Raw genomic sequence first — 20,021 nt, 5'->3', positions numbered from 1 at the left:
TGTCATTCAAACATTCCTTAAAATGCTGCATCATAGATGGCCACTAATACAAATAAAAGGAAGAAAAACAATTAAAAATGTGGATTGATGATAATAGTACAAAGTAAGCAGTCACAGCAATGTTGTCAGCTGTTGAGAGAGAAAACTATAGTAAATGACATGAGGAAGATGAAGCCATTGACCAAAAAACAAAATAATGCTAGCCATGACAGCCTACTTCAGATCATTTTGGGGTACAACAAATTAGACAATAACAGTAACCATTTACTTTGACATGGAGGCATTAGCAATGCAGAAAAGTTTAAGATTTGCTGAAAAACATATGTTTTGTTCAGTTTTTTGGTTGGAGTTCTCCTTTAACAATGAGTCTTGTGCTAAAAATAAAATTGCTTAGATTTCAGATTATGCAGAAATTGATTGCTAACAACAACAGCTCTGCTTCCTTACATACTATGTTGTAGTTTAGCTATGTTTAGCTTCCGGTGAAGTGAGGCTGGTCTTTTTTCTGTTAATATTTCCTGTAAAGTGTTAACACTACTTATTCACTTTCTGATCTTACCAAGAAGCCATTTATACAGCTCTAAACAAATATAAAAAATGACAGAAAACATTTATGCAAATTTCGAAGACCTGGGAATAACCTGCAATGATAAGACACAGGTGTCTCCTAAAATAGGTAAGATATGATAATTATATTGCATTTTAATTACATGCTAAAGTAGTGCATTTCTATCAAATTGAACAATTTCTACATCAGCTTTATAAGATTCGTAGCACCTTTTTTTTATTCTGATGACTACTATTCCCCCCACTGACTATTGAATGTACTTATAAATATTTGATGACAAAGTGAATGTAAAGGCATACTAACATGGCCAATTTGAATCTTTCATATACATTTATATTAAACTCTTGGAACTGAATGCAACATCCCTGTATCGTATTTTCTTTACTGCATCAGGTATTTTATACTTTAATAACTCAAGGATTGTTTAATGCAATTGCTACATACCGTACCATTTTCACACTCAATTTTGCAATATTTTTTTATGATTTGTAAGGAATGCGCATTGCATTAGCTTTTGTACAATACTATAATTTTCCTTTAGGCGTAAGGTAAGCAATTAATAAAAGGTAAAATAATGTTTTGTTTTGCACTGAATTAATTGTTCATGCTGATTGAATGTCCTGTTATCTTCGTGCCCTGTTTCAATGTACATAATCCATCCATCCATCCATCCATCCACAACCCACTGTTTCTCATTTTTGCACATGGGGTCAGGGTATCACATCAGTGTACATAATCCTTATATTTAACTTTCTTGAGACACATATTCAAACTATATAAATAAATAAATGCACTATTCATCATTACTATTCTAGAAGTCATAAATACCTTCTCCAGGATAGATATTGGTAATAGTTCTACATATTATAAGAAGACATCACATATACATTAGTGGTGGGCACACGCTGTTTTGCATTATGCATCTGCCTGTAACCCCACTTTATGGATGGGTCTATATTAAATCATGGAACGCTTAGAAAAGCTAATGATGGTTTATTGACCCCATGTAAGTGAAAGCTTACAAACTCAAACGCTTAGAGCAGCGATTTTTTTCCAAGGGAAAAAAAATCACTGTTCCAAAAAAAACACTTAAAACATAACATAAAGTGGGGGACTTCACCCCCTCCACAACCCCGATGTGGGGGGCTGTGCCCCCACACCCCCCCCTACTTAAATATACCATCTCTGAGATCACACTACAGTGACAAAAATGGCAAAGTAACGGATGCGGCCAAGCTATTTCTTTCCAGGGAAAGAATTTGCTTATATGCAGCTTCATCATTTTGCCTTTTCATCTTTTCAAGTTCGACCAAGATGCATTCAAAAGAATGCTTCAGTCATCTAATAGGAACCCTTTATGGATAAGCCATTTTAATCATGCTGCATACATTTGCAAAATATACCTTTGATAAACCCAACTTTAGTTGTATTATATAGGTCTAAAAGGTCAGATTCAACAACTCCACAATGATGCAATGTTGCTGCTTGCATTGACAATGCTCAGAGTTTCACCAGTCATCGTAGTTTAGTACAGCAAATTAAGGATAAGCCTTACTAAACAATCCTGGGTTTGTTTTCATCAGTTGTGCTTCACCTAATGTATTGCAATGAGCAACATGAATAACATGGTTAACAAAACATGTAAACAATAAATAAAATGTCTCAAGTTATAATTAAAAATGTCCATTTCATCTCTGAAAATGGGCCTCAACAGATAGATAACATGGTTAACAAAATAAATAAATAGATTGATCGATCAGTTAACTTAGCAGTGTCAGAGCTGCAACAGGTAACACACTTGCCTTTGGTGCAGAAAGCTGTTGGTTCTATTCCCACACCAGATAGATTGATTATTGACACTGCAGTGCAGCACAAGGGCATGATGCACTCCTAAGTGTGTTGTCCTTCGGATGAGATGTTAAACTGAGGTCCCATCTGCTTGATCTGATGGTAGTTCAGGTGGATATAAAAGATCCCATGGCACCCATTGAAAAGAGTAGGGGAAGTAACCTGATGCCCTGGCCAGATTTCCTCTAGTAGTATAAATACTATCTCAGGTCTCCCTTGAAAAGGGGCTGCTAGCCTTGTGTTACTACCATGGTCAACAAAGATAAATGAATAAAGTTAAATGTCTCAAATTATAAATAAAAATATAATCTTTCAATCTCCCTACACTGAAGAGGACAACCTTCTCACATAAATGAAATAAATCTTTGGCACATGCATATTCCACAGTACTATTGAAGTAATAATCTAAAATGAAATGCATACCATGTTTTTTAGTAGAACATGATATAAAGTCTTACATACTCTGGTAGCAGGATTCAATAAAGCTTACACTATAATTTTTACTGTGTGTGCGTCAGCCACGATAATGTTTAGCTTCAGTAAACTCTGTGTAGTGGCATGCAGCAGCATGCATGCATGCGCAAATACGAAAACTTTTGTGGCATGCAAATAAGCAAGGTGGACTCATTCAACAACCTCTAAAGCAAACAACCAAAAGATATAACCAAAAAATATTGCCAGGTGCTCAGGAGCCACAAAGCAAGCATGAAATGTTTAAGCTTTAAGTGAATACAAATCAGCTTTTTATCAGTAAGACTTCTTCAGAATACAATAAACCCACTGAGTCAGTTTATATATATATATATATATATATATATATATATATATATATATATATATATATATATATATATATATATATATATATATATATATATATATATATATATATATATATATGTGAGTGTGTGTGTGTGTCTGTGTGTGCACTAATCAACTGATAGTCTTAATCAAATTTAATTATGACAAAATTAAAACACCTGTAGTGAAGTTTAAAAAACACACCACTAAAACATTTTTCCTCTGACATAAAAAAGACTGAATAAAATATAAAAAAACTGTATACATATGATAAATTGTAATAAAGACTAAATAAATATGCCCAGTAAAACTTTATAAAACCACAATGTAAAACAAAGTAAAAAACTGAAAAATATATATAACTTATTTAGGTTCTGTTTTTGTTATTAGTTCTGTTTTTTTTTTCTGGTTCCTCATTTGATTTTTGGTTTTCACCTCTAAAGCAACTGTGTAGACTCTGTGTCCATGTTGGCAGTGTATTCCAAAACTTTCTGAGTACAGCCATGGAAAAAAGTCTACATGGAAACAAGAGCTAGTGAAAGCTATTACATTTGTGCAGAACTACCCTTAACATGTAACACCACACATATTCTGACCTAATTACAGCAGGGTGGGTGCTAGACAATTATTGTAACAATCATAATAATCCCTTTATAAGTGCCATGACATGAATGCTGTTTCCCTCCCCCACCCCCAAATGAAGTATATACTCGTAAGTAATGCAGACTGCTAAAATGTGTAAACCTACATGAAACAGAGTATTATACTGTACAGAAAGCATATGCAGGATGTAGCTGATGAATGACAGTATTCCTCTGTTACAGCATTGGGCTCCCATGCAGTTTCCTGCCTATGCAGTTATTAACCATGTCGGTTCTGGGCTGTCAGCATGGTGAAGATGTAAATAAAGTCAAAACTCATTAGAATTGCTGAATCTCAAAAAAAGACTAACCATGTAGGGATGCTCACTTCATGCAGGCACTTCCACTGTGTTCGTGTTGAATGCATTGCAACAGTGAATACTGACACCAGGGTGTGTCGGGTTATACTTGCAGAGGTGAACATGAATGAATGGCAGGTTTCTCTGTGTTGTTATGTTACTATTCCTGTGGCAGGACATGTATGTGTTAGGGCTGGAATATAGATGGTCTTGGGTTTGACTTTATGGTGGGCAACCTTTCCTTCTCTTTTTATGGTCCATGTTTGTGTGATATCCCAAGAACAGAAGACATATCAGTTTTGCCTATGCTTGTCTTATTTATGCGACATTGCATGGAGGTACATGATGATGTGCATGGCACTAATGAGCAAATAACAGGTCTGTTTAATAGATTTAATAGATGCTATTTATTGCAAAAACAGGTTTATTGCATGTTAATCAACCAATCCAACATGGTGGAGCTATTCAACAATGTATAAAGTATCCATGTAGCCTACATCATGTTTTTTTCCTTTCTTTTTCAATACCATTGCATTAGAGACAAGGACATTTTAAATGGCACTATGCTAGGGGGTTGCTGCAGCTATTTTACATCTGCATGTGTTAGAGGTTAAAGCCAATGCTACTGGTACTGCTGAGAATAGGCATAGGCCAAGAAGGAGAAGAGTGTTAATGCCCAGGGTAACTTTCCATATGCTACATGAGCTGGAGATTGTAGAGCACTACAGGGTCAACAGGGACACATTACAAGAACTATGTAAGCCCTGCCACCCTCAACTTAGAGCCAGAGCCTACCAAGGGGAACCCATCCCCATGGAAACTAAGGTATGTGCAGCCCTTAGAATATTAGCTACTGGTACTTTTCAAAGACCAGCTGGGGACATGATGGGTTTGTCACAGGCATCAGCGTCAAAGATGCTCTACCAGTTTCTGGATGCTATACTAATACATGTCAGTGAGCATATATGTTCCCCATAGTTCTGAAAAGAGGGCCAGCAATATGCAAATGTTTCACCATGTAGTGCACTACCTCAAAGTACTGGATGCTATAAACTGCACTCATGTACACATTAAGGTACCAACTGGTGAACAGGGTAGAATCTACATTAACTGCAAGGGATACCACTCCATCAAATGCCAAGTCATGTGTAATGCCCAAGTAATTATCTTGAATGGGTGTGCTGGCAACCCTGGCAGTTATCATAACTCCCATATCTGGCACACATCACAGTTATACCAGATGTTTGCTGGGGGAGGCACCCCACAGGGCCATTTACTGGGGGATGCTGGCTATGCTGTGGAACCATGGCTGATGACACCCATTAGTAGTGCACACACACACCCATGGTAGAACCCCATAATGAGGCACATGCTCAAAGTAGAAACATCATAAAGCATGTGTTTGGGATTCTGAAGTCATGGTTCCAGTGCCTAGATATATCCAGTAGACATCTGCAATATAATCCATGCACACAAATATACATAGCATATTCTATGCTCCACAATCTTATCCTGTGGAAACAGCTGCAGCAGGATCAACAAGGGGAAGGGACACACATCTCCCGACCAACTCCTATGTCACCACAGCCATCGTTAGAGGAGGATTCAGAGGAGGAGGAACCCCCAGCTGCTGTCCCTGTAGGCAGATGTAGGAGTGCTCAGTATGCCCTTGCATTGGCTAAGAGACAATGCATAGAACATTCACTGACCACCTAGGGACCTAATACCTTTCTCCTACTTACATCCATATAGTAAAATTGATGCCAGGCAACTCACACAACCTTTACTTCCCCATGTATTGGCTGTGTACTGCTTGCATCAGACAGAGTCAGCCCTGATCTAAATGTGTGTCCACTGCTGCATTTGCAAGGTTTGTCCTGAAACTAGAGTGTATTCTTTTATAATATTATGGCATATCCTTATATTTCCTAACTTGGTACAGTAGGCAAGTAAACAGTGGTAGATTTGTATAGAAAGTACCTTAACATGTGACACCAGACACTTATATTACTTATGCTTGTCCATTAATAATTAGTAGGCCTCAGGCATGAGAGATTCACACATTCATACCTCTGAAAAATTCTGATGTCCTCCACATGGCCTCAGTTTAGCACCATACCTTAGAACTGATAAATCATTGAAGGCAGAAGTTATAAAGTGATGATACACATTGCAGTTTCAGACTTCAGACTTGTTTGTGTCTCATAATAGTAACTGAGCCTTGCCCCCACACCAAAAGAGGAGTGCACCCTTGTTCCTGCCCTAACAGTAACTCAGCTATGTTACTCCCAAAAGAACAGTATCCAACCTAGACTTCATTTTTTGGTAGGTGGGTATCATATTATTCCCAGGTAATATATTCTCATAACCAACCTCTTGTCTCCCACATGGCCTGTCAATGGCACCTACTATAAGTTCATCTGCAGTCCTGCTAAAATCAAACTTGTGCCATGGCATGTGTGATAAGTACCGGGTTCTGTAGTCAGTGTCCTTAGACAGATATGGGTTTTATTCTCACTGCATTCAACTAGGTGTGTGTGTGTGTGTGTGTGTGTGTGTGTGTGTGTGTGTGTGTGTGTGTGTGTGTGTGTGTGTGTGTGTGTGTGTGTGTGTGAGTGTTTCTAAACAGAAGAGCAGAAGTATGTATCCCACGGTTGCCTTGCCAATTACATGGTTTGCTGTTTTTTTGAAACTTGCACAAGCCTACACATCTATTTCATGCAGGCTTCCCAAACTCTTGTCTCCAACATGACCTGTCAATATCATCTACTATAAGTTCACCTGCAGTCATGTTTAAAGCCTGTGGAACACTGTTATCTTGTCCTCAACACACACTGCTGATGTCGTTATTTATAAAGTGCTGCCTGACACACTCTAAACTGGACTTGAGCCATGGTGCTTGTGATAAATACTGAGTTCTGTAATATGTATACTTAGGTAGGGATTTTATTCTCTCTGCAGTCAAATGTAGGTGAGTTGGTGTGTGTGTGTGTGTGTGTGTGTGTGTGTGTGTGTGTGTGTGTGTGTGTGTGTGTGTGTGTGTGTGTGTGTGTGTGTGTGTGTATGAGCTATTTCTAGTCTATACAGTGAACCTTTTACAGCAGCCTGTGGTACACTGTTATTTTGTCCTGGACAGACACTGCTGATGTCATCATCTATAAAGTATTGTCTGACACACTCTAAACAGGACTTGAGCCATGGCACTTGTGTTAAGTACTGAGTTCTATAGTGTATGTACTTAGATAGGTAGGGGTTCTGTTCTCACTGCAGTCAGCTGTGTGTGTGTGTGTGTGTGTGTGTGTGTGTGTGTGTGTGTGTGTGTGTGTGTGTGTGTTTCTACTTAGCAAAGTTGATGTGTTATCCTATAGTTACTTCTCCAATGACAGGGCTTGCTAGTCTTTTCATCCTTGCAGAAGCTAACACATCCATTTAAAGCAGCCCTCCCAACCTCTTTTCTCCCACATGGCCTGCTGATGTCATCCACTATAAGTTGACCTGCAGACATGTAAAAGTCAGATGTGTGCTGTGACACTTGCATATAGTACTGTGTTCTGTAGTCTGTGTACTTAGATAGGTAAAATTAAACAACACAAACCAAAATGAACCATAGTATAGAAAAAAGGCAAGGATGTGATAAAAACTTAATTTATTCACAAACCAATATGTGTAAGTGCTTACGGTCGCACTTAGAATGTACAACCCTCAGCAGACAAACAGCATAATTGATCAAGGGTTTAAAAAGCCCACTCAAGTGACATCATCATGACCTCAGCCCATACAAAGGCATAATTTTTAAAGCAACAACTCCCCCTTTTTTAAAAAGAAAAATATATATACATTCCTTACAAACTTCATTATTTGATGCATTATATGTAAAAAAGCATTCAATTTAAAACATACAAATTAATATAAATATTTTTATAACTATATCCACATATATACATACAAATAAAAATATTTCACAATAAAAAATATGTTTATGTATATACATATAAATACATGTGCATACTTAAATATACACCATACATACATATAAACAAACAAATATATGACCTAAAAACGTAATTTAATATATGTTACTATTTTAACATCTTTCAAGGGCCTTTAATTTAAGCATGCATTTCAAGGAGTTCACTTCATTTAATCCAGGATACATATAGGCATTTGTTAAAGTTGCCACCACAATTATCTCTGTTCATGTTTTAGGGACCAAAGACCACCCCTAGGGTTAACTTTCACTTGGTCAATAACTAAAAATAAGAAGAAATGATCATTATGGTCATTAATATGTCTGGCTAGGGCATTAGTACAGTCTTTTTTCATTATACTGTACTGATGTTCAAACACTCCCTGCTTCAGATGATGGTCCATCTTATCAATTTAAAATTTGGGACAACGCTGGTACTCACCCAGATACACAACACCATTACTATTACAGTTAAACCTTTCCTTTATAGAAAAAATAACCATATTAAAAGTGAATTTATTAGTAACCTTTATATGTTTACAATGGTTACAAGAACCACACTTAAACATCCCACCAGGTCTGGTAGATGTTACCTGCTCTCTTTCTACCATATTTTTAAGGGTGGCTCCCCGTTTGTACACAACTTTAGGGACAACAGGTACCTTATTCCTAAGACTGCCATCATCAATTAGAAAGGTCCAATTCTTACACAAAATTGATCGTACATCATAAGCATTAAGTGAAAATGCTGTGCTAAAAGTTAAAGAAAAATTGTCATTGCTATTTTTAATTACATTTTTATTTACATTTATGGTCCTTTCATCTATACCTGTCTCGCTAGTGGATCTTAAATTCCCCAATGTTTCCGTGGAATTTAACATTCCTTTAATAAGTATAGGCCTAAATCACCCTGATTTATGTTTATTAGTAACTCATCAATCAATACTTCTAATAAATCAGAGGGATATCCCCATTAAATAAACATTCCTTTAAGGATATCACATTCAATCAGGTAGTCATGATCCAAAGTTGTCATATGAGCAGCCCTGACTAGCTGTCCCTTTATGACAGACCATTTCTGAAAAAAATGGGTGGGAGCTCTCAAAATGTAGGAAACAATTAGAGCATGTTGGTTTGCAGTAAAGCTTAGCTGTGTAACAACCATTCATCCTATCTTTCCTTAATAGGACATCCAGAAAGCTAATTTTATTAACATGGAATTCGTGGGTACATTTTAAAAAGTCAGTTAGTTCTGAAACACATTCCACAAATTCAACAGCATCAGCTTGATTCCCATGAAATAATATAAAAATGTCATCAAGGTAACGTATATACCAAGTAACATGCTTACTGAAAATGTCATGTTTGAAAAGTGTTGTGTTTTCCCAGTATGCCATAACGCAGTTGGCAAAGCTCCCCCCGCACAGGGAGCCCATGGCTATACCAGATTTTTGGAGGTAAATTTCCCCTCCAAAAAGAATTTTATTATTAGCCAAGATAATGTCAAGGAGATATTCAATCAAATGTATTTCATCTCCCGCAACACCAATCATGTGCAAAAATTCCCTCACCCAATATACCCCCAAAATCTGGGGGATAACTGTGTATAGGTCACAAACGTCAATAGTTAGAAAGTGAACATCTTCATGGTACTCTAACTTATTGATGGATTCCAAAACGTGCCAAGTGTCATAACAAATCTGGGACTTACCAGACAAGTATTTCTTCAGTTTCATGTCTACAACCTTGGCACAACCATATGTAATGCTGTTACACCCATCAACAATAGGACGATAGATAGGTAAGAGTTCTGTTCTCACTGCAGTCAACTGTTTGTGTGTGTGACAGATTTTACTTGACATTACAGAGATTCTTATATACCAACATGTGTGACACTGTTAGCACTATATGTTCAACAGAAAATGATGATGTAATGAGCTGTATCAGATTATAGCATATCCAACCATCCCACCAGGCCATGATCAGACAGTGGCCTGGAACCCAGGTAGATGTCACCTTAGGCTCATAGGAAGTTACGAGGTAGAGGACAGGTGACAGGTATGGTTTGGGGTATGCCTGGTGGGGGCAGAGGGGGGTGAAGTTTGCTCCAAACTTTCTGTAACAGGTTGGCAATGTCCTCAGAGTCAGTATGAGTAGTACTGTCCACTACTAGCTGGTTGCAAAGCTGAGCCTTCTAGTTTTGATGTCTGAAGTAGCTAAAGAATGCCTCCTGGTTATGTTTATCTAGGGATGCTACGTTAGGTTTGTACATGGCTTTAGAGGACTTTTCAAGATAACTAATTTCCCTGTTCAAGCTGTGGATGGTGTTCTTCCTCTGTTGAGTCAGTTCCCTCTTGTTCTTAGACATTACTTTCTTCCACTTGTTATATAACCTATATATGCTTGATGCCCACTAGGGTGGCTTGTTTTCTGTGAGAAACTTGTTTTGATATGTTCACATTCATCCATTTCTATCCATTTGTATAGCTGTTTATACAGGCCATTTGTGTACACCTCTGTATAGCAGTCATTGCTGACAGTGGCAGAAAGGATTTTGCTACTCTTTATTGCACTGGTTAGGAGTCTATAGTTTGCTTTGAGAAATGTTTCATCCTTTCTGCTCTTCATGGGGTGTCAGGTATGATTGTGAATGTGAATAAGACTGAAATGTCATCTGACCTGACAATGGGGGCCAGCACACAGGGGTTAGTGCAGAAAACCACTATGTTGGTCAGAGCTAATTCTAGGACATTCAAGACCCTTGGTGGGGGTGCAGACTATCTGTTACACAGCATATGTATTAACAAAGTCCATCAACCTTAGAGTGACTTTTTTTGTGTACATATATGACTCATTGGTCTCAGGATGCCCATGTTCATCAGGCTGCCTGAAGACATGATGGGAAACTGTCCATCCATTATGGAAGGTATATACTGTTGTAAGTAGTGGGGAGTGGGCTAGATGGACCAGGTTTTGGTGTAAGACTCACATAATGTCAATTCTATGGAGGGCTAGGGTTAAAAAAATGTGTCAGTGTTTCACAATGCACACCTGACTTGCTTGCAGGGCCGTAGTGCAAGCTCTGAGCAGCTACGGTAAACTGAGGGCAAACACACCAGAACTAAATGCTGAAATACACACGAAGTTAAAATTTTTTAAACAAGTAAAACAAGGGAAAGGCCAACAGGGAGCCTTATTCCAGTAAACCCCAATCCAGATGGGTTCTTGGCTGCACAGTTCTGCCACAAGGGTGCAGGGGGCCTTCTTAATATAAGAAAGCTGGTTTTAGTGCTACAATGATACCAGTCTAGATTCAGCAAGCCTGAATTGAGCCTATGCTATAACATGCAGAAGTTCTAGAAATCCAAAGTGCAGAAAATTGCAATAACAACAGAAAAGCAAACATTTGAAATAAAGCAGCAATTCAGTAGAATATTCCAACAAAACCAACAGACCTTCCTAGTGTAAAATAAGTGATCTGGAATGCAAGTGCTTACTAAGGCACTTTCAGAACAATGGACACAATAAGCCTTCAGCCAGCAAATCCCAGCTTAGAAGAGTGGAAGCTAACCTCTCCTCTTACCAGAGTGTAGACTGCAATCATCCATAATGTAAGACAACTGACTTGAAAGCCAAGTGCGTAAACCAAAAGTAACAGGTTTAGAATCACATTTATATTGTAATGCAATGCCAGACAGGTGACAGTGACATGTCTGTTAATCTACCTACATACATCATGTGATGGTCAGTAGGCCCTCTGTTATCTTGATGAGAAAGCCCTGTGGTCCAGCTGCTGAATGTGTCTGGTGATTTTCTTGCAAAAGAGAGCATTATACTGTATTACAGTTGTGATGAGTTTGACTACAGTGCTGTTACACAATCCTGAGATCTGCATGTGATGCCGTGTCTTATGACGTGCACCATACATATGTACTAGAAAACATGAAAGAGAAAGGTTATAAAGTAATGACACACATTTCAGTTCCTGACTTCACAAACATTGCAAGAAAATACAGTAGAAAGTACTGTTATGATGATGCTATCCACTGTAACATTTGGCAAGGCAAATATAACTGACAGTTATGATTATCAGTTCAACGATACAAATGCAGATATAATATGCACTAATGCAGCTATGCAGTCTGTGTATCAGATACACAGCTTTTTTATCCATGAATCCAAAAGAGAGAAAACAGGGATATGGCACAGTTATCATCACTTGCACAGGGTTCTGGGGGGGGGGGGGGCAGGAGGCCTATGCTGGCACAAAAAGTCAGTGAGTGTGTGTGAGGGAGAAAGTGAAGCAGGCAGGCTGTGTGTGTGTCTGTAGGGGTCTTCCATGTGAATGTAATGTGTGAGAGTCTGGATGAGCATAGGCAAGCTCAGTACTACCTCTACATCTTGGTATGTTGGATAGGTGTGAGCCATGCATGGTAGTAGTGGCAACTCATTGTTGTTGCCCCTAAGCACAGGTATTGGCTCTGCCAGGAGTTGCCCACGGTCAGATGGAGGGCTGCTACCTGAGCATGACTGATGTCTGCTGGATGTACTCCCTTCATGGGAATACCCAGGACCATGACTCCATGGCTTGGCATGTCTGGATGTGGGCAGTACACTCTCCAGTGGACCAGTGGAAGTACTGCCACCATGGGAGCATGATCAGGAATGGCCACATTGGCTCTCAGCAGATGTCGTGGCTAACCTATGTCCATGAAGATGGTGTTCCCTTCCCAGCAGATGTTCCATCATAGGCAGTGTTCGTTCCATGACAAATACCCCTCAGTCCGTCACAGACACCGCACGTTCCAATGTGTCATTCATCTGATTCAAGGAATCTGCGACACAGTGGAGGCAGTCATGCATGTCATATTGTGCCACATCCACAACCCTGAGCATTTGTCTAGAGCACCTTTCTGAACATGTCTGTGCCTCCATGATAGCCCGAAATATACACTGAGTGACAAGGAATGAGATATCTGCAGCAGGTGGAGGAAGGACAGCAGGTCCCCTCCGAGCACCCCTATAAACCCTCCTGTGTGGCAACTTGACAACACTTTGGCTACAGCCAGACTCAACAGGCACTGATGCCACAGTAGCCACACATCCCTGCTCAATGTCATTGCACTCCATCTGTCCTATATATGCGGGCTCAGGAAAAAGGGGTGGATGGATGTCAGATTCAACTTGTACACTCCCCTGACTGTGCCACAGTTTTGCCACCATCATCATCATTAGTGTCTGATGAGACCATGACATCTGGTGGCACAGGGCCCACATTCCAACTGTCATGACCACCTGTGATAAAAAGGGAGAAATCCAGGCATACATTAATACCTGCACTACTATGGTGAAATATATGTGAAACAACAAACAGTGCTACCACTATTACCGACAGTACAGCAGTATATACAACTGGCCTAAAATGACACATTAAATTAATAGAAATTTACCTACAGTACTGAAAAAACTAGATTTGGCTTACCATCTGCAGGAGGCCTACAGTGTTGGACTCCTGATGGTCCTAAAAGATGTTAAGGAAGAGGTAGGGCCAACATCATCACATTTAACAGGAGGTACTATATGTACTCCTCCCAATGCCTACATGGCTGATAACGTCAACCTGAGCTTATCAGTGCACTAATATTCAATTCCCCCCCCCAAAAAAACATAAGTGACACAGTAGTGCCTTTTATTTCAATTGTTTTACTATACAACAGTATCAAACTGGTCATATAATGAAGCCTACCTGGAAGCTCTTCCTGGGACTGAGAAGGAGTTGCACCCACATCAAGGACATATTGTGGGCCACTTGGCTGTGAGTTATCTTGTGCCAGAAGATTTGCCAGGAGTTCCTCATGGGGTGAGAAGTTGTTCTCTAGCAGACCTACCCCTGGTTTTCCTCTGGTCTTGGTCAGCAGCATCTGCATGCATCTGTGCAGCTGTGATCATGTCAGTGGCCCTGTGGCATACCTGCTCATAAGTACAGCCATTGCCTCCCATAGCATTTATGTTATCAACAATTTCCTGCTGTATCCTCAGCCTCTCTGGCATATTGGGATGACCCCTTCCAAGAAGGAAAGTGCCATGTTAAGAGTGGATCCACAATAATTGTGTTTTCCACATCGCTGAAGGGGGTTCTGCACCTCAATGGCATTTTTGGTCCTAAAACACAGCAGAATGATAATACGCATAACTATGACATAGCTCCACAATAACTGTTACCAGATAAAACAGTTAAGGTAGGCAATCATCAGTACCCACTGGGAAAAACATAACACATATGACATATGTGAAATACTAACAACAGACAGGATGCAAAACAAGGAGAGTAGCAAGGGCAAAATATCCTTATATGTTCATAGGTTCATAGGTAGGTACTAGGCTATCGACCCTGGGGCCTATATAAGTCTAGCCAAAAAAGTTCCTTGACTTTTGTCACCCAAAAAGTTATTTTCCTGTGCCCGTGTCTAGCAGAGCCACAGGCATGACCCCCGGGGTGAATTTCCTATTTCCCATCAAATTGTTGAGATTTTTCTTGAAGAGGGCTAATGAGGAGCTTTGCTCGACATGAATGAGTAGTCTGTTCCAGAGCATGGGAAGTCTCTGGGACAGGAATCTATCCCTCCAGCATGTTCTGTTTATTGTGGTGGCAAGGTTTAGGTCCCTGGAGCATGTGGCTTGGAGGGATTGGGTTTCCTTAAGTGTAGCATGTCCAACAGATCTGGGTTTGACATGGCTTTGTATGTTAGGCAGAGTTCGCCTCTGAGTAGGCGATAACTGACGGAGTAGAGCTGGAGTTTTTTGAGATGGTCTGCATATGGCATCTGTTTGAGGTCAGTAATCCTCTTAGTGAGGTATTTCTTTGGACTTTCTGGTTGTTGTAGATGTCTTGTGAGGTACATGCCAAATGGGGCATTGTACTCTATAATGGGTCTGATGAGGGATGAGTAGAGAACAATGACCTCTTTTTTTCTGGAGGTGAACCCCTTTGTAATGAGGTGTCTCATGTAGAAGGATTTCCTGACTACTGTGGCAATGTGATTATCGAAGGAGAGACTACTGTTCACCTGTGTCCCAAGGTCTCTTATCACACTTTTGGCATTTAATAGGCTACCACCTATGTGGCAATTCATGGGTACAGTGTTTTCCCCAAAGGGAATGACAATGCACTTCTTGGCGCTGAGCTTGAGACCGTGACTTTGACACCAAGCATCAGTCTCAGTGAGGCCCTTTTGTAGATTGTCCACATCATTAGGCGATTCTATTATGGCACCTAGTTTGCAGTCGTCTATGAACCTCATTAGGCAAAGACCTGCTGTATTAGCCTGGACTTCTGAGAAGTAGATGTCAAACAGAAGAGGACCCAGGACTGAGCCCTGTGGTACTCCACTTGTCACTGGTGTGAAGTTGGATTTGGAGTCGGCTACTTTCACTGTGTGGGTTCTGTTAGTGAGCCAGTTGCCACGCATCTTGTGACATAGGGATTTATGCCCAGTCTAGTGAGTTTATCTATAATTCCAGAGTGGGGGATGGTGTCAAAAGCCTTGGTGAGGTCAAGATAGGCTGTGTGCACCACCTTACCCTCATACATGGCTCTGGTGACTGCTTCAAAGAAGTCAATCAGGTTTAGGAGACATGACCTACTTTTTACAAACCCAAACTGAGCGGGGTCCAGAGTTTGGAGGTTACCTATGTCCTTGTTTATAAGCTCCAAGATGATACGTTCCATGTCCTTGCAGACCAGGTTCATCAGGCTAATGGGGCGGTAGATCCCAGTGTCTGTGGTGACACCCCCTTTGTGGAGTGGGACAACCGTCACTGTGCACCATTCAGTAGGCACAAAGCCTGAAGTGAGGCTATGCTTGAACATAGTACTTAGGTGGGGGTGTCAGTTCGTTCTGTAGTTCATGCTGAACACAGCCTGGGATGTTGTCAGGTCCCATGGATGCTGTGTTCTTGGCTTTGGAGAGTGCAGTCTTTACTTGTGCAGCCGTGATTACAGGGGCTTTGCATTCTTCTGGTATAGTGATGGGCCCTTTGGGGGGGTGAGGTGAGTGAAGTTTGCACTGAACCTATCTGCCAGGATGTTGGCAATATCAGTTGGTTCTGTATATCTAGCATCATTGTACTGTAGCTCAGAGCAGATCTGAATGTCACCATTGAGATTCTTGACATAGCTGTAGAATGCTTTGTGGTTGTCTTTAGAATCAGTGGCAATTTTATTTTCATAACCAGTTTTGGAGGATTTTATGAGGGATCTCAACTTCATACTGAGGTTGATGAGGGAGTTCCTGCAATCAGGGGATTTTACTCTTTTTTGCAACAGCTTCTTCCTTCTGTTGTAGAATTTGTTTATGGCAGGGGACCACCAGATTGGCTTCCTTTTTTTGGAGGATAGTGTCTTGGTTCTGTTGGGGATGGTACGATCCATGCACTTGTATATGTGCTTATACAGTGCATTTGCATAGAATTCAGCAGATGTACCTCTATTTTCCATCTGTATGGGTGTTGTGAAGTTTGCTACTTCTGTCTTAAGAAGCATGAAGTTGGCTTTGGAGAAGTTTTTTATGGTGGTTTCCTTAATGGGGGGTGGGGCTGGATATTGATATCTAGGGTGATTAGCTTGTGGTCGGATCTGACCAGTGAGGAGTTGACTTCCAGCGTGGAACATCAGTTGCCCATATTGGTAATGACCAGGTCCAGGATATTGCTGCCCCTGGCTGAGGTATGGAGAAGCTGATAAAGGGTGTTAGAATTTATGAATTCCATAAAGCGTTGAGCAAATGAGTTAGAAAATGAGTAGTTTTCCCAGTCGATGGTGGGGTAGTTTAAATCACCCATTATTAGGGTATTGGGCTGTACCTTAACATTACCCAGTATATTAGGAAATGCGCCATAGTAGGAACTCAACTGTGCTATCCCCCAAAAGAACAGTCCATTGTAGTTTGTGACATAACAGTAAATTCTCTTTGCTCCCCCCACCCACTAAAGAACAGGCACATGAACCACTTTGCTAACACATTGGAAATGCTAAACATGCATTCAAAGGACCTCTCTAAAAACATTTGCATTTGTGCATATGTATCATACAGCTTATTATTTCCATGTATTGTCAATCATTTGTACCTCTGAAATGGCTTGACAAACATGGCCATGCCATCAGTACACTTCTGACTAATGGATACAGATAACAGTGTAAAAGGCTTTGCTTCACATTATTCATTAATATGTTTCAGCATCTGCATTATGTAGGTAAAATAATGACAGCATACCTGCTGGAGTTCAATACTCCTCTGTAAAGTCTGCATTATGTAGGTAAAATAATGACAGCATACCTGCTGGAGTTCAATACTCCTCTGTAAAGATAGCTTGGAAAATTGTTTGCTTTGCTGAACATATAATAAGTATCATCACCATCAGTTTGGCTAGTTAAACATTTGCCTTTTTATAATGGAGTAGATTATTAATGGACTGCATCTGTTTAGGTGATGTTTCAGAGATGCTAATTACAGCATAAGCAGCTGAATTGCATGCTAATCGACCAATCTGGTGGAGCTATTCACAAAGTTATGAAGCAACCGTTTAGACTCCATGCTGTTTTTTTCCTGTGGATTTCAAAGGTAGTGGCATACAGACACAGAAACGCCACACAAACAGATTGTTAGGAGCTGCTGCTGTGTAACTCCATGTTTATGTACTACAGGCTGCAGGCAATGCTGCTGCTGCTGCCAATAGGCCTAGGATGAGACAGATAAGAGTTTTCAGGCCACATTTAATTTATCACAACATACGCAACATGAACATTGTAGAGTGCTACAGGGTGGACAGGAACAAAATACAGGAACCCTGAAAACTTTGCCAGCCTCAACTCAGAGCCACAGCCTTTACCTCCTCATGTATTGGGTGTATACTAATTCCATCACAGTCAGCCCTTAACTAACACTGCCAACTGCTGCATTAAAAAGGTAAGTCCTGAACATGCACTATATTGTATAATAATATTATGACATGTCCTTGCATTTCATCACTTGGTACAGTAAGCAAATACAAGGTGGATGATTTGTACAGAAATTAATGTCACATGTGACAGCAGAGACTTATTTGACTTTTATGTGTCATTAGCAAATAGTAGGCCTCTGGCATCAAAGATTCACACATTGATATCTCCCCAAAGTAATGATGATCACTGCGAGCCCTCAGTTTAGCAACATACATTTGAAATAGGAAATCATAACAGAGAAGTTTGAAAGTAATGAGATACATAGCAGTTTATGGCTTCACCACCATCATAAGATCAATCTGGGAGGATGTAAAACAAGGAGAGTAACAAGACCAACATAACCTTGTTTGAGCCATACCAGCAGCTCAACCTGGGTCAATCTCCCCTTGTAAGAACATTATACCCTTGCATATTCCATGACAGGAACCCACTTTTGCTCTCCACCCCCAAAACAGCAGTCTATGCTTATTTGTGGCATTCAACCTTCCATTAATTTGATGGCAACTGCATGTCATATTGTCCCCAGTGACTATCCTCACACATTTTAAGGCAAATGATATAGACTGGATTACACGCTGCATGTCTCTGAGTACTAGTCAGATAACTGATCAATGACCAAGAAACACAGAAAGGTAGGACACAGCTGTATATTTTTGCAAGAGTAATCTTAGCAGGTTGTGTGACCAGTAAGTGAACCTCATCTAAATATATTACATAAAATACATTTGCAATTATCAGATCATGCCTTAATATCAGTGTATATTTAGCTGAATTTGGTTAAGTGAGGAATTACATCATGTTTTTGCTGCAAAGGTTTTTGTGTGTCAAAGATCAATAGGTCCCCCCTTCTGTTTTGTGACTGTGCATTCCAGTGAGAGTCATGATCCAGACCTATGTGGTCATATCTCATGTGTGCTAACAGCTTCTAATGTATATGTCATAGACTGATTTTCACATTTCAACTAATTGTCCAATATTTATAGTTTTTTGTTCTTCTTTTGGCTACTGTTTGCAGGATGCGCCACTTAGCACAAACGGCTTTGGCTAGGTGCATTTCATTTGCACATAGAGCCACAGTGCACAAACCACATGAATGGGCCACCCACATAACAGACAGAACTCAGACAGCCACACATATATATTGGCCATTGCACAAACTCAATTCCTGGCAGTGCGCAATGTCACACAGCATGTTTGCATGATGGCAAGCAATAACCAACACTTTCAAATGTTACAAATCCAGAAAGTTCCCACTCCCAGTAGGTGTGATACCTAAAACTGATGGGAAATCATTATTCTCCATTGGTCTTGATCTGTGATAGGCATGGCTGGCATTCCTGGAGAGTTTTTGAGATTCCATGTTCAAAGACGGGGTGTCCAGGAGTCCAAAGTGTTTGTTGGACTCATAATCAATGATAATGGGCCCAGGCTGTTGTAGAGGGACTATCATGGCTCAGAGTGCAAGGCAGCATCATGAAATAGTCTGGCCCAGGGTCTGACCAGTGCTTTCAGTATCCCCTGCACTGGTGAACAATGTAGGAACCACTACAGAGGCCTCAGGATGAGGAAGAGGGATACCCTCAACCTTTGGATTGAGGAATGGGGGCATACCACGATGTGTAAGTGTCACTTACAGAGACTACTTGTCACAGTTAAAAGCTGGATATAGTCAGGACTGGTATGCTTAATGGCATTCTATTGTGTTCTGTTTTTCCAGCAGCCATCACAGACTGGGCACTGAATGGTGAACCCATGTCGCTAGATTGACATGGACGCATGTGGTATGTATGCAGCCCAACAGTGAAGTTACTTCAGCATTAAAAGTTACATCACATTTATTTGTTACTTATAGTTGTATCAAACAGAGCATTAATTTCTTAATTGCAATAGGGAATTA

General features: G+C 40.2%; 1 protein-coding gene across 1 annotated transcript in view; it reads left to right on the top strand.

Annotated features, from left to right (window-relative positions):
* Window positions 1-519: 519 nt before the first annotated feature.
* The window catches only part of LOC122815740 (CD209 antigen-like protein B), a 1,006,265-nt gene continuing 986,763 nt past the window's right edge, over window positions 520-20,021 (top strand). The window contains exon 1 of the mRNA XM_044088497.1: window positions 520-676. Within this exon, the coding sequence (XP_043944432.1) occupies window positions 598-676 (79 nt within the window). The 5' untranslated portion in view covers window positions 520-597. The remainder of the gene's footprint in view (window positions 677-20,021) is intronic.

Source organism: Protopterus annectens, chromosome 1.part1 (assembly GCF_019279795.1).
Source record: "Protopterus annectens isolate FY-2018-M chromosome 1.part1, PAN1.0, whole genome shotgun sequence".
Lineage (NCBI taxonomy): Eukaryota > Metazoa > Chordata > Ceratodontiformes > Protopteridae > Protopterus > Protopterus annectens.
The sequence above is the reverse complement of the archived record's forward strand: the minus strand, read 5'-3'. Positions and strand labels throughout refer to the sequence as shown.